At 27.4% G+C, this 17,544-nt stretch overlaps 1 protein-coding gene across 1 annotated transcript in view; it reads left to right on the top strand.

Annotated features, from left to right (window-relative positions):
• LOC111634998 (fasciclin-2-like) overlaps positions 1-17,544 on the top strand; it is a 220,431-nt gene that overhangs the window by 186,429 nt on the left and 16,458 nt on the right. The window contains exons 12-13 of the mRNA XM_023379842.1: positions 13,972-14,239; positions 15,467-15,532. Of these exons, the coding sequence (XP_023235610.1) occupies positions 13,972-14,239; positions 15,467-15,532 (334 nt within the window). The remainder of the gene's footprint in view (positions 1-13,971; positions 14,240-15,466; positions 15,533-17,544) is intronic.

Here is a 17,544-nt window from a genome sequence, read left to right as displayed (position 1 = left end):
ATCTATATACATATGTTATATACATAATATAAATTTTTTAAATTTATATTTTAACATTAATAATTTTGTGCAAAAAAACTGTGAATAAAGCTTTTTTTACAAATATATATATTCTGGAACATGCAATTTATTCTAATTTAAAATATTTCTAAATATTTAAACTTTTTCAGTGTTTGTTATACTGTTTTTAATAATCAAGCATGTAAATCTAGACAGTTTTTAAACAAATACAGTCGATTCTGTTTAATTTGGCCACCAGTTAATCGGGACAGCCACTTTATTGGGCCAAATCTCAAAGAAAGGAAACCAAACTAATAAATTAATACATAATTTAATCGCTTAATTGGGACAGTAGCAGAAAAGGAATTTAGCAAGTTTTGATATATTTTAGGGATCTTCTGAAAATATATAGATACTACATACACTAATGTCATGTAGGCCTAATGATTGGCAGAAACAAAACGATTTTGTCTTTTGCTCAGGGAGTTCGGTTTTTCTGGAGGTGGTCACCATAGCAGAACCTATCACACAGAGATCCCATCTGAGATGGGCCTGAATGCAAGCTACTAACTCTGCTCCGGATTGGACCAGACAATCCCTTTAAAAGCGAAGGGACAAAAATCCCCAGATAATTTTCCAAGGTCTCTTGACTGAGTTGAAAGACAGCTAGAGTTTCCTTGGAAGGTATTGTGTGCATAATTATGTCTAGATTCGAACAGCAGCCATCTGGTCATTGAGACAAACATCCTTAGCTGGCAGATTCTATGGATGCTCCTGCCAAAGTGGCCTATCTCCAAGTAAAGGAAACTGTGCTCTAAGGAAGACCCATAAGGTGACTTTTGGACAAACCCTTTCCATTTTCCCTTTTTAGTTAGAACATGCTCTAACTAAAAAGGGAGAAAGGAAAAATTGTTTGATCAGGAATGAATTGAACGGTCAACCCTTGTGCACGTCACTACTAATACTGTATTTAGCGGCACTAGCATGATGCGAATCAGTTATCTATCATCAAGAGTCTGGCAAATTTATAATACAAATATTTCTGTATTTTGGTTTAAGAAAGCATTAAAATAGGTACCTAATTCTTATTTTTTATCTACATATTTATTTACCTATGTATTACATATTTTATTTTAGAATTTATTATTAATTTGTTTAATTGGGCCAAAATAGATTAGTCCTAACGTGTCCCAATTAAATGGAATTGACTGTATTGCTAATCTTCTAATATAGAATCAGATTTTAAGATAGAAAGTTTGATTTCTTGTTATTTTAATTTTTTACTGCATATGCTGTTACATTTTTTTTATATGTATTTAATAATATACATAAAATAATAATGATTATGAATAAAATCATTAATACATAATGCATTAATAATTTTATTCATAATCATTACATTAAAAGGCATGTAAATTGCAAAATATTTGTCTTTATTCTCTCCAAGTTTACAATAATAATATATTAAAGCTTTTAAAATTAACATGTTATTTCCTTATGACATGTCATGGCATAAGTATCATGAGAAAGAATAAGTAAGCATTTCTTTTCTCAAGAACTAGAACTTTATTCTTTCTCAAAACTAATGTATATATAGTCTTAGTCTCAGAAAAGCAATAATGCTAACTTGCCAAAATCAATTCACAGATGGAAAAGAATTTAACCATTATAATAGATATAAATGAACAAAACATAAACTTGTTAAAAGTTAATTATCAAAAATAGAAATTTATGCTGCTTTTTTAGGTATCCATATGTTTTATTATATGTAAAAATGTTTTGTCTTTTTAGGTGAGATTTTTCAATATAAATGTTGTTGAAAGCATTAATCTTCCTTTGCACCTGAATATTTGTTGTCCATTATAGTTTAATTAATGAAGTTTCATTATAGCAACTGTTGTTGTTCTTTTCCAAACATAAGTGACATTGTGTTTATTCAAAATCAAAAAGTGTTGATAAGTATTTATTACTTTTAATTTTAATTTAATTAATTTGCCATTGTGCTTTCCAAATGAATCAAGGAAAAAGATGAAAATAAAGATATTTCGTTTTGACTTTTGACTAAGACTTCCTTTGCTAATCAGAAACTACACCAGTATAATAAGTCCTATTTATAAACAAGATCCAAGTAGACAATACAAAAAACATAAAAGTAAAACACTAAGGACATAGAGGTAAAAAAGAATGAATCAAGGATAAACTTATCATCATTCCAGTATTGAAAAATTTTTTATTGATTCATATGTTAGAGTTTAATAATTGAAATAGGCTATTATGTGATCACTTTTTTACAACAGTAATATTTGTTATTCCTAATATGCATTTTTTCTTATATTTTTATATAGTCTTATTTAAATTACTATTATTTTTTTTAAAAGTAATTTATCTTGTATGGTCTTATTCTTTAATTCTATGATTTATCTCATTCATAATTTTTCTGATGATTTATATTAATTGACCAAATAATCAATTTATGATCAATCATTATATCATAAAGGTTGGCATAACTGCACAAACTGAATCTAGTTATCAAACATAATTAAATCCTTTTAATTAAATAACTTTGCATTCAGTTAGATAAAACTTGTATTCAGTTAGATACATTCATTAAAGAACAAAGTCCAATGCAACAATGCCTCAAATTATTTTTGTTTTTATTGGTAAACAAATAGATCTAAATCAGATCTATAGATCAAAGTGTATACATATGGAATAGTTGCCTCTACTACACTATTTAAACATACTAGAGTAAATTTTCCTGTTGTACTGCAAATTTATTAATCTAATCTCATAAACGATTATCTTAACTATAACACTTGAAAAATGATTAAAAATAATATAACTCGTGGACAAAAAATAGTTAGTTAATATTTCTATGTTTGTTTATTTATTATTAGCATCATGGGTATCACCTTTGATGCTTTAATTTTTTTATTCTAAAAATATTGAAAGAAAAGAAGTTTAGTTATCTATGTATGGCCAATTTATAAAATGTTTCAAAATCAAGCGGTGCAACATGCAATATTCTCATAAAATAACACTACTTCAACTATCACCATGGAAAATGTGAACTGCATAAATGCTTTATAAAAGTAATACAAATATTTTCCAAGGAATCCTAACTGAAATCTTCTTAAATCTCCAGTGCATACAAAATAAATGACAATACCATTGTATTAAATAAATGTCAATATCACATAAATTCTGCAAACTGGCAGACACCTCATTTCAATAATCTTATGAATAATCATCATAGCATAAGCATAATGATTTTTCACATAAACTGAGAAATATTGTATGGAAGGAAAAAAATGCATTCCAACATTTATAGGAGGAAACTATCACAATTACATTTCCACAAAACCAACATTTCTTATATTTTGATAATACTAAACTACAATGCTAGATTTCCTTAGATTTAATGTCAAAAAATTATTAAGATAATCATCATTGTATTAAATTACTGAACATTAAACTGTTTCAAACCATGAGACATATCTGCCGAAAGAATTATATTATCCACATAGGCCAAAATGTTAATTTGCTCAATACCATCACTTATTAAATTATTAATTTTGTAAATCAAGACATTGAAAAAAATGCTTAAAAAACAGAAATCATGACATATCCTTGTTTATTCTCAAAACAAATATAAAAAGGAACACAAATAATTATGTTCAGATATTATAATCATCTTAGAATCAGCATAAAATTTCACTGATATATTCACAAACTTACAACTAACACTATGACTTAAAAGTTTTCACCATAATAAAACTGCTACCAATACTATTAAAAACTGCTGATAAATTAATAAAAAATGCATACAGCTTTCTTCATTTCTTATTCAGCACTGTATTGTGAACAAAATAAAAATATTATTCAAAATAGAGTAAATTCAAATTAATCTTTTGTATAAAATTTACAGAAAATTTCTGAAATATTACATAGAATCATTATCCCTCTATAATTAAACATTATAATTTAATTTAACTCCACTTTTATTAATTGATTAAAATAGAAGTATTTCATTGAATGGCTACTGCTGAAGTCTTATAAATCTAACTACACAAATCTAAAATATAAGAGAAAACTAAATTAACTTGCCAGAATTAGAATGGAATACTGTCAATACATGCTACTGTGAGGTTACCAACTAAATGGAGGGAATCAGTTAATTCCGTGTCGGGAATGGTCTAGGGTCTGGAGTTAGAGGCAGAGATGACATGTGTCCTTACAAAAACTGTTTATTATAGTAGATAATTGACTTACATGTATGTTGACAAGAAGTTCATTGTTATGAGGTCACTCATTGAAGTCTGTAGTTGATAGATTCCAGTCCTTTTAGAAGAGTTGGAGCTGGACAGTATGTTGATAAAGTCTTGCATAGATGTTTCATCATCGGCCCAGGGCAGAGATGATGATGATGAAGTGGCTGGTCAAGTTGACCACTTGTCAAAGTCCATAAGCAACAGGATAATTCATAACAGAAGTGACATAGATTAGTTGCGCATTGAGACCAGCAGAAAACTGTATTTCAAACTTGAAATTCAGGGAAATTCTCCCTCTTTCTTTTGATCTTACCTTTTGATTGGTCCTAGTTTTCTTGTCTAACTTTCCAATTGATCTCTCTCCTGTCTCCAGGTGAAAACTGAGAGCCATTCAGGATGGACTTTGACTGGGAGATGTTGATGGAACTTAGAAACCTACACTTGTATTTAACCTGTTATTTCCTTTCTCCTGATACCTTAGAATACTAATGACCTAACACGATGTCTTCTTTCTGCCAATTCCTTTCTTTTCCCGCATTTTACTTCACTTTGATCTATTATTTACAAGCACCAGTGTCAAAATTCTCTCTCTCCAATTCAACACTAATCTATTTCCTAGCACATGTAGGAGTCACATCTGGGACTCACCTGTTTATGATCACACCGCATTTGTTTTTATAACAGAATATTTCTCTTACATAAGTTTTGTTTTAGTTTTCTTTTTGCTTTAACAATTTTAAAATTTTACACAATTAATTAATACAAATTTTGGATTGTGACTGGAACCTCACACTATCTTACTGAATTTCATGCAATTGAATGCATTAGAAAGTTTGGTTGAGTGTATCCAACAGTGGATCCAGCTATCTCAAATAGCAATTGAAAATTACTAATATCTACCAAACAAGGTAAATCTAATCTGAACAAAGCAGAAAAATGTGTAAGCCAATCATTCATTCCTAATCTGACTTTTCTGACAAGTTAAATTTATAATTCAATTTTTTGCATAAACTCCAAAAAATTTTGCTATGAGCAACCTTTGCAATCTGGCCAAAAGTAATTTTTTTTTCTAAATGTGCCATCTTTTAACCAAAATGATAAATATTCTAAATATTCTATGATTCCTATCATTACAAGTTATTTTACTATAAAACCAAGTTTTTATGTTACTTCTGTACCTGTTTTCTTAATTTTGAAGAACAATTTTTTAAGGCTTTGGGCTTTTTTATTGCTATATATATATATATATATATATCTTTTTAAGCTTGTATTTCATTTGTATTCTCAATATAAGTAAATGTACTTTTGAATTCTAGCAAGGATCTTATTTCACAAGACAGCAATACTTGTAAAGTAACATTTGAGCATACATAATTGTCTAGCTCTTTAGTTCTACATTGTTAAATGATCCATGTTGTAGCAAATATCTTTTGTTTGTGATGACCTGTTGTCATATTTTTATTTATTTATCTATTAGACATGTTTACTAATTTATTAAGAATTTCTTTTGTTTTCTTCAGGTTTGTCATCAAGCATACTTTTTTGATTGCCAAATTGTTCCTGACATCAAGAATCATATCAACAAGGTTACTTGTAGAAATGATTTAGTTATTATCCATTTTTATTATATGTTTACTTTTCTAGTTTCCAGATATGTGTACTCTTTTAAAAAATTATTTTATGAAAAGTCATAAATATATTCTAAGAAATAATATCTGCTAACCTTAATTGTTTTGTATTATGTAAAGCATGAATAAAATTTTGAATTATATAGCATTGAAAAAAATATGATGTTATCAAATCCAGACTTATCAATGTTGGGTTCACTTGAGATCATTAAAAATAATATTTTAAAATTTTCACTGCATGTAATGTTGTTAACTCTAAACGTGTGTGGTTTAGTTCTCACAGAACAGAGCAACAATTTTCTTTTTGGAATAAAAATTTTCTCTCTTTATGGAGATTATAATCTTATTGTCGAGTCCAATTGGATTAAATTAGCCTTAGGCCAACCCTAGATGTTAGTGTAGCATTCTGATAACTTTTTCTGATTAGGTTTATGTAACTGTTTTTTGAGATTCCAATGATATTAACTGCTTAAACTTAAATAAACTGCTCATCATAAATTAAAATTTTGTTGAAAATATAGATTGTTTGTTATTAATTTCCTTCTTTCAAATATGTTTATGGACTAAATGTAATTCTGTAGTTGCAAAACAATAAATTTATATTAATATCTTCAATATAATAAATGTAAGCTTGCCGACTTTTAGGGGGAATCAGTTAATCTCGCATCAAGATGAACCTAAGAGCTGTTTGTATGTGGGTGGTGGCAAGGGAGACAATGATGACAAGTATCTAACATAACCCCATATTGGAACATAAGGGTGACTTACACTATACAACAGTTCATTCTAAAATGATCAATGGTTCGGATGTCCTTGGGTGTCAATGTTGTTCCTTGTAACACAGATCGAAGTTAGCCCCGGGACAGTGGCATTGATAGATCTGTTTAGAAGATGGGGAGACTCCAGCAGTTGGTATAGGCAACCCTGTCTAAGTTAGTAGTGGCATGGTTAAAGATTGGCACAATTGTTTTGCACATTGACACACAGCATCTTGGTTATTCGGAATGTTGACTAACCGAGTGCAAAGTGTCCTTGATTGTAGGGGATTATATCAATCTCTGTCTTTCAATTAACCATTCTGATTGGGTGATCTTCCTCATCTGCACCATTGAAACAGCTGGTCCCTCATTACTAAGTATAACGGGATTCCTATCTGGAATGCAGGAGATGTCAAAATTGAAGCTGAATTTGAACTCCCACTGATCATAAGATGACATTCTTTCTACGATTTATGATTCTGCATCTAGGGATTGCAATCCAGCAGTGTTTTCAATCTAGCTGGATTTTTGCTGGATCAACATCATTCCAGCTGGATCCAGCGCAGATGTATTTTTGGTGCAATAAAGTGTTATCTATTTATCTATCCAGTAATTTATGTTTTTTTTAAAGAAATAAAACATTTTTTTAAATATCTAAGAAACTTTTATTATTTAGACTAGTCACTATACAGTAAATCAGTAAAACTTCTTACACATTTAGGTAGTAAACTTAATTTTGGTTCGGTTTAACACTTGAGATAGAGATAATTAACTTTAAATGTTTGATTAGATTATAATTATAATGTAATCTTTAAGTTAAATAATAGTAGAGGTAATTCTACTAATTAATTTATATTAATATATTATATTATAATAATGCAAAGATGGATAATCAGTGGCTAGGTGGCTACAGTCTTACCAGTTTTCTTATATAGGCTCTACATATCAGTCTGTAGTTATTTATAAGTAATTTAATTATTAGTGTTAGTAAAGTAGTGAGTAATTAATTAGTAGTAGTCTAGTAGTTAGTTATTATTATCACAATCATGAATGATATACATTCATATCATCATATATCTAAGATACTGATACTCATTAATTTAATTAACTATTTAACTAACTAGATAGTCTCAGTTTCTCACTAATTTTAACAATAAAATTGCCTAGCCTAGCCCACTAACCACTTATAGAATAAAAGTTTAAAACTCTTACTTAATAGAATTAGAATAGAAGTTATAAAATATTAGTCTTGTCTTGAATAAAGTATTTTAAAGGATTAAATAAAATTAAATCAATCACTTCTGTTATTTTTTTGACTTTTCTAAAAGTAGGATCTCAAGAAACAAATGGTATTGATGGTGTTGTCTCCCAACCTACTTCTTAATGAACTGCATATATATCCCGCTGCGGAGAAGGCTCTTTCTGCCTCTATGCTAGTTGGTTTCAGGGTCATCAAATAATCATAAATCAAAGATAAGTTTTTACCTTTGACTCCCTCACGTTCATAAACAGCCATTTCCTTTTTTAATAACTTATCATAATCCTTCTCAGTACTAGTTTCTTTCCGTTTCATGAAGTTTTCTTTCTCACGCTTTAGTTGGATCTCCAATTCTTGTTCCAATGTGAAATTCAGGAAATCCGGGTTATCTGGATCATCGTTTTCCACCTCCGTAATATCCTCTGCCATTGCTGCTGGTTCCACTACATATGTATTTACACGATTCAGCATATTTTTCATCTCCTGGCGCATTACATTTTTTTCGGCATGTGAAAGATAAAGCTTTCTAACTTTTTGGTCATACTTCTTCGGGTTCTGTATGTAAATCAGCATCCCTGTGACCTCGGTAAGACGCCGTTCTCTGATTCTTTTGTGGAGTGCCTCGGAAAGGTTGGCACTCAAGATTGTGTCCTGGCTTTTTAGTTTGTCTAAGACAAATTTCAGGGTTGTGTCAGCAGTTATCAAACTCGACTCTCTTCTACAGAGAGCTTTTACGGCCAGTTTATAGGTTAGGTTTCGTGGACAAGCCGCGAGGCTGCAGCTCTCCATAGGCTCAAACTGAGATCGTTCCGTCACATGATTCATTGACGTCACAACCGACCGTAAATTAGAATTATGCACCAGGACTAGGAGAGGAGTTACTTATTTTATTTAGCGAGAGTGGAAAGTCAACTGGCAATTAGATCAGCAGAGGTAAAAGGGCAGGCAGTGCAGCATAGAGAGGGGGTGCAGCATGTGCCACACTGAACGGCAACGTCGCCCTCGCCGCTGAGCGATAGCACACGTAGAAACGTGGCAACACTGACAATGTAGACTTTTGCGCCATTATTTAGAAAGTTAATTGAGTATTTGCGGATCCGCAGCGCTGGATCCAGCAGGCCGAAGAATACGCTGGATCCAGCTGGATTGCTGGATGAGGGATCCAGCAATTGCAATCCCTATCTGCATTGCAGTTTTAACATAAACAAAAGATGTCCGACTACAAACATTTTTCCTAACCTTTCTAAAACAATCAAATTTTTCTCTAAATTGACTGATTTTCATGAATTTTGTGACAGTTCAGACCTGTCCAGAACCTCACATAATTATCTTTTTTCAAATAGTTGCACTTTTCTGATTACCAAATTCTATAATAAATTGAAATAATTTATTAAATATTATTATTTATTGTCTTGAAAAATGAATTGAAACCATGCAGTTTTAGTGTGGTTATCATCAGTGGTGATATTCAGCGGGTTCACACAGGTTCGGCCGAACCCATTGTTAACATTTTCAAAGTTTTCCGAATCCGTTGTTAAACACACGTAGCATTTCTCAGTGGTTTTGTTTCTTTTAAAAAATATATTAAAATATACGTATTATACTCTGTAACACTACTAAACTAGAGCCTTATATCCCGTTCGCCTTGGTGCAACCTCCATTGACCGTTTCAATCTCGATCGACTCAAGAGAGTTCTTGAAACTAGGTCCAGTCATACGAGAGATCCCACAATCCCACGCGCGCGAGAAAATATATGATGGCTGCGGAACACGTGTCAGGCTATTGACAGCGAAATAAAAAAGATATTGTATTTCGAGGGACGACGACATCTGTCTATTATTATAATAATACCTAATGATAAAATAATGATTTAGAAAAGTTTTTTCTTGAGAAAAAGTCACGGGGAAAGCAGTTAAACCTGCTTTCCCTATGACTTTTTCTGATTAAAAAAAAGCCAATTTTTATGTTTATAAAATACGAGGTATTTTGAATGAAAAATATTAAAATATGTACAAAATAAACCATTTTGAACACTTTTATATTATTTATAAAAAAAATATATACTTCTGGCATAAACAATGTTAAATTTTAACTGACTTAATTTTGCGAACGCATCTTTTTTATTTATATGGGTATGTTAAGGTCAGTTTTTGCGCTAATGTTGCTAATGTACCATTTGAACAAAAAAGAATTAAGGAAAAATTTTCTGTTAGCGAACCCTTTGTTAAATATTTCGAATATCACCACTGGTTATCATTTAAGATTTATTAAACTTATTGACAAATTTTTGGTCAGGTTAGTTCAAGTTGCAAGGTCAGGGAAAGAACACAAAATTTCAAAAATCCTTGAAAGTAGAAATGATCTTATGGTAAATGTCTTTTATTTTGGTACCTTTAAGTTAGTTGAATTGAGATCATATGTATTTTCTTTCATACATGTGCATAGAACTACTAAATATGTCTGGAGTAAAGTTGCTAGATTGTACAATTCTCAAATGGACAACTCAAACAAATAAACTGCATTTAATTAACATACATGCAGTATGTATTAGCTTTTTTGAGTAACAGTATCTGCCTTCTCAACCTTGTGAAATTGACAAATCTGGAATGGGTTAGGAGAAAACTTTTAAAATTTATTAACAGTAAAAGTTATTCAGGAAATTTTATTAAGACAAAAGTAAAGTAAAAAATTTATCAAAAACAAAATTTATTTTTAATTTTAAGTTACAATTCTTTTTTAAATCAAAATAAAACCTTCAGTCAAATCCATACAAAATCAATAGCTCCTAGGTAATACAAACAATCCTTAAATTAAAACTTAAATTTAAGAACTAGACAGCACCAAATAGGAAAAATTTAATTATGATCAATTTATACTTTTACTGCCCTACACATGCCTGTTTAGAGTGCTTTATGGAGCCAGTTCTTGTTATTCAAGTAATACATATATTTAAAAGATTGATTAAAATATCAAATATTATTAACCTTAAATAATGATTGATCTATCTATTTATATCCTTGGTGCTCAGGCCACATATGTCCTTTACAGCCTTGACAATAATTTTCCATTTCTCTTCAATTACCATCTTCTTCATAGGATTATTTGAAGTCAGTGGCAATCTCATTGTTCCACCTCAAAGAGGGTTTACTAGACTTTCTTTTTCCATTTCTAGTTGCAATTAGAAGTTTGTGGATATGCGTAGTGGGTTCAGACCATATAGCATGTCCTGATTATCTTTACCTTTTTTTTATATTTTTAATGACCTTGCCATTACAAATAAATATTGATATAAACAAAAATTTTATAATTTATAAAGAGCTTCAAAAATTTTCTTATGATAAAATGTATTAAAACCTAATCATTATTTCTGTTTGTAAAGTTCAGTAATATAAATTTATTAAAACTTTAAAAAAAGCTGTATAATGCATGTTTAATCTTTTTCATTATCACAGTTATTAGCACAAAATTTGAAATGTTAAAAAAATATATATTTTTTATTAATGTTGTTACTGTTGTCATTTTAAACTTCAATTTTGTAAGTATTACTTTTTGTGAATTTTTCTCTATTTAGTATTTAATAGTAATTTTTATATTTTATTCATTTGTATGTTTTTTTAAGTAATGCATATTAAAAGAATATAATAATCAGTTTCATTAGTTATTATTTTCATTCTTTACAAAACATTGCTAATGCAACAGAACTTAAAAATTATTCAAGATAACTTAAAGTTCTTTTAAATAATAATCTAATCATTATATATAACAATTTAAGTGCTGCTGGAAGCTTCGGTGTATTTTTTTATAACATTATTTTAAATTTAAGTTTTTATTATTGAAATGATTATATAACTCTGGACATACTATTGCAAATAACTGACATTATACATATAATGACAGTTATGATTAGCAATATGTTTAATTTCCATCAAATAACCAACTTTTAGATAATCTCAAACTCTGTTATAGTAAAGAAATTGTCAATCAATAATGTTGCCACATATCTAATAAAAAGTATCAAATATAATTTTTTTTTACTTTCATTAAATCAAATTTGTAACAGTATGTTCATTTATCTTAAAACAAAAAAAGTTAACTGGGAACAGTATGTATAACATTATATGTTTGTTATAGTTCTTGCAGTACCATCCCAGAATGCTTCACTTTTTAACCACCTTAATGATTGTAATATGTTGTGCATTCTAGAATAACTTTCAATAACATAATTATAATTCATAACAACAATTGTCAACAAATAGTATGTTCTGAGCACTGTCATTTTTCTAAAAAAATTATTGACACTACTACATACTGGCTATCAATACAAAATTAAATCTGATTTGTTTTTGGGAGATGGTATTGCTCTTCACATCAAAGAATGTATCCAGTATGCATAATAAATAAAAAAAATTAATTAATTAAATCAAAATATTACTACAATCATCATAGATCAAATATCCTTTTTTTTTTTTTTTTAGAGTTAAAATCAACATACAATTTTAGGCATTTAATTTCTAAGTATTTTCCAATTATGAACATTCATCTTTAAGTGATATTGGATGTGCATGGTCTGAAAGTACTTGGGAATTAAATTGCTAAAATTCTGTGTTATTCTGACTCCAAAAAAAAGCAGATTTGATGTAAATACAACCTTATGTTCCAGTAGTGTTTATGCCCTATAATATTTATAAGCTTAATATATTATTATTATATTTAAATTGTTCTTAAGATAGTAATCGTAAGAACATTTTATGCTAATATTTTGGTTTTACTATTTCATATATTATTTTTAAAATAAAAAATAGCATTTTTATTTTAATTGTTGTTAACATGTTAAAATATGCATTACTTTTTAAATATAATAAAATTAATTATAATTTAGAAAAAATATGTTTTATAATTAATTAACTGTATTATGTGTCAAAATTCTGAAAATAATCATTTTTATTTAGATCTTGTTGCCAAGGTAATTAAATTTGTGATTTCAATATAGAAATGGTGATACTAAATTTATCATTATAAAACTATCATTTTAAAAAAAATTATAAATGAATATTATAAAATCACAAACTTAATTGAAGATCTTTTAAAAATAGGAAGTAATTTTAAGTCATTAGAATGTTAAAAATTTGTTTTAATAGTAGCTATCATATTCTAATATTTCAGAAATGTGAATATGTTTGATAAATTGAAGATGACGTAAATTAAACAGTAAATTGAAGATGACGACTTACATTTTTTGTTGTATTTATTAAATCAGAATTTCAAAATTTACTAAAAATATTATAAAAGATAATTATTGTATAATGGATTCAAATCATTCATATTTGGAAAATTATCCTGTTACTATGTAAGTTGAGCTCACTCAACTTTACAGCATGTCAGAGTAATTGAAGCATTGAATTAAAGTTAATTTTAGATGATTTGTGGTAACGTAAAGCATAATCACACTATTTCTGAAATATTTCCAATAACAACTTTTATATATTTGCTTAATTATGAAGAAGTTACAAAATAAAAGTTAGTATTTTACATCATTGAAAAGTTTTACATCATACATTTAATGTACCTTGCATTTTACTATGATAGAATATTTATCATAGCAATAAAAAAAATATTTGATTTAAAGTTTTGATTTATATAACATAATTTAATCACATTTCTTTTATGTAATTTTTGAGCATTATAATTAATACTTGCCTAAAGTACTTTAATATCAAATTTTCAATTAATAAATTTGATAACTTTATAATTGTAGAATAAAGTCTGTTGTAATAATGCTTCTCCTGATTTTTTAATTTTTTAAACTGTTATTAGATTAAACTTTACTAAATTATAATTTTGCATGATTAGGAGCATAAAATTGACTACAGTTACTTTTATTATAGTGTTTCCTTTATGCTTATAACAGTAATAACTTCATAAATTAATATTTTTGTATATAGAATGTACTAATTATCATCCACATAATTTCATAAATATTTTAAATTAATAGTTTGTTATTTCAGAATTTTGACAGATAATGTTATTAGTATGTTAACTCGTAATACATAAACAAAATATCTTAATACTCTCTCTCCTAACAAAGGCAACAGTGTAGGTGAAGAAAGAATAAGTGACAAAGATGAAGAAGAAATGTTTCTGTCAATGGCAGCCATTATTACTATTGTTGTGGTGCTTGTAGTAATTATCCTTATGGCTATTGATGTTACTTGCTTTCTACGTTATCAGTGGGGATTGTTATATTTCTTTCGAAGTAGCTTATGTGGAAAATCTGCAGCAGGTGATAAAGCAAAAGAAGCTGCGGCGGAAGATGGTAAAGGAAGGTAAGAAATTGAATTATTATAATTTCATAAATAATTATATAGTTATGAAAATTTTCATTTCAAAATAGAACACGCAAAATTTTATTACTGTTTTTACAAATCATCTTTTATTGTTGAATGCCTCTTTTGCACATGTTGTATTCATAATAAAAATGATTTGTCTTCTTACTTTTAACAACAGGTTATTAGTATTGACCCACAAAGACTTCATGGCGATGCAAAATTTTAAAACGGTATCACTATTACTTGATGGTTATTGAATCTTAATGCTAGTGAGAGTTGCAATTTATGTATGTCATTAAAATAATTCAGTTCTATTTGGCAATGAAAAAAATACAGTTATTGAAAGACTTCAAAGATATTTGTATGTTATTAAAATATGAAACACAATCTTGATCTGCATATATATTAATGTCATTACTTGTAAAACAACTTAGAGTGCTTTTCTCTTAGCTCCATGCAGAAAATATCAAATTAAAAGATTAAATATAAATTTTACTTGTTATAATTTTAAAAAATGCTGCATAGAATAATTAAAATGTTAAAGTATTAGAATATTATTTGTATCTATCAAACTGAAAACATTAATAAAAATACAATATGTGCATTCAATGTACTATATAATCCATCTTCTAGGTGTTGAATTAACTTCTTTCATTATCTTTTCTTTCAATTTAACATCTAGAAAATGGATATAAGAGGACATTATTATTTGTACCCCAATATTAATATGTGGTATGTTTATAATATGTGCTAGTATGATAATTAAAAGGTAGCTTTTCTGTTTTTAAGCAAAAATGTAAAATTTATATGAACTTTAAATGTTTTCAATATTTAAATTAAAGGTTATTGTATGTGTTTATCAAATTGTAATTTGATAATATAATCAATATTTTTTGTTTTACATTTTTATTAAAAATTACATATCTATATCAACAAATAATTGAATTTTATTTTCAGATCCTGGTGAAAATATATTGTTACTTAATTTTATAAATTATAAATATGAAGTTTATTTTATTTATGTAGATATTTCCTTTGTATTTCTCAATGAAAAAAATTGTAATTTTAGATTATAAATTATATCATAATTATACAACTGAAAAGGATTTGTACTTTAAAAATAATTTATGGTTATAAATGTAATAAATGGTAAATTTTCATTCGTTATTCAATTTGCACTGTGTCGGTAGGGAATTTCTTCTTTTTTTGTTTACTTTATTACAGTGGCAAGGAGATTCTAGCTAATAATGGAGAGGTTAAAGTGGATCCTAAAAGTACAGCTCCTATGGAGTAAGATTTTTCAAGCCTCACAATTTCTGCTTTTTTTACAGGCATAAAATATTTTAGGTCCTAATAAAGTGCTTCTGTATGGATGTGCATGACAAGCAACTGCATGTCCTTTCAAAGGCTTTTTACATCATGAATTCTAAGCCAAAAGAGGACATAACTAATTTGTAAATTTTTTCACCATGCATGTAGGTGAAGAACAGCTTCATTGAATAATGGATCATAATTGTTTAGCGCGTTTCATATAATCTAGTTGAGAATTTTCACTGTTGCTTTTTACTTATGTTGTGTGATGTCAGAGTTTGAACACTAAATAGTGCAAATTTTATGGATTATCTACAGATTATTAAAAATTTATAATGTAATTTTAACAAGAAGAATTCTACTTTATAAAGTATTATGAATCATAAGGACTTCATAGGATGTCTTGAAATGTATTATACAAAACCAATATTAAGCAAGTTCATCCTGTGTAAATTGTTATGAAAAAGCATATGAAACGCGCTAACTATATGTATAACAATTAACGAGATGCATTTCTATACTTTGTCTGTCCTTAACTTATTGCTTTTTATGTAATTGTTCAGTCATTGCTTCACGTTGCTTAACATTTTAAAGTCTATATTTGTGTTTGTATTTGTATTGTTTAACTGTGATTTTATGTTTAATAAAAATGTATATAAATATACATAATATATATATTTATATATATATGTGTATATTATTAAAAATTGTTGTCAAAATTTTAAATTTTACTTTATATATTTTTAAAAATAAATAAACAAATAAAATTATATCAAACATCTTAATTATTATATTAATGATGGAAGGAATATTAGTTTAGATCAAACACAAAAAATTATCTGAACTTTTTTGATAAATATTAGATTATATTAAATCTAGTTTTTATAAATAATTAAAGCTACCATTTATGAGAATATTTAATTCAGAAATAAGAAAATACATATCAAAGTATAATATAAATGATAATTATCATTTGAAAAAGACAAAGAATAAAGTTGAATTGCATCTGTATACCATTAACAAATTTTAAAAATTAATAATAATTTACAGAAAATAAAACTTCTATACAATACTTTAAATTTTAATAACAATATTGCCGGCTTGTTATTTGAATATGTGTAACTAGATCAGGTCTTAATACAGAATTACTCTTTGTAGAAAGTAACCTAAGTATTTTTTAAGTTTAAGTACAAAATTGTAATTACATTTCTATAATTATTGTTGATACAGTATTAAAATTCAAAGTAAAAATTGGGTAGATATAAAATACTTAAATTTAAACAGACAATCATCACATTTCCTATGTTAGAAAATAAACAGGGAAATGTTCTATGAAATTTGTATGCTAATTTTTATTAATTTAATGAAACTTGAAAAAAAAAAAACTGCTTCATTTGTTTTACAAATTTTAATATCAGTTTAAAAGTAAATATGTAAAACTTTTTTTAGAAATGTTTAAACTACTAAACTGAATGAAGTGATAGATATAAACTATGCAACTGTTATTTGGAATAATGCAAATTATACTATTTCTTTATAAACATAAAATTGTTATAATTTTTAATTTCAGTAGCTTCTACTACTTATATTAGTAGATTATTTCATGATCTTATTGCTCTGTAATATCTGTTCTACTTTTATTTTTAAAACATCTGAGATCAGAGAGATTATATTCAAAGTTTTATAATGTAAAAGTCATTTAATTGTTGGATAAAGCAATCAGAGAAATTATAAAAGAAAGCCATTGAAAATTGACAAAAAGAACAAAATTATAATCATTTACACTAAATTATAAATTCTTAAATATGAAAAAAATTATGATTTGGATTATAAAAATTAACTTATTTGTATATATAACATATTTAGCTTTCCCCCCATACTCAAATGTACTAACATTGCAAGCATATTATTGTTTAGTGTAGCTCTAAACTCATCTTATTGTTACATTGTTGTTTAATGTTTAAGATATTTCAGTTATGTCTACACCTGAA

This window comes from Centruroides sculpturatus, unplaced genomic scaffold (assembly GCF_000671375.1).
Source record: "Centruroides sculpturatus isolate CEXI.00-Female unplaced genomic scaffold, Cexi_2.0 scaffold789, whole genome shotgun sequence".
Lineage (NCBI taxonomy): Eukaryota > Metazoa > Arthropoda > Arachnida > Scorpiones > Buthidae > Centruroides > Centruroides sculpturatus.
Note: the sequence above shows the minus strand (reverse complement) of the source record. Positions and strands in the feature narration are given on the sequence as shown.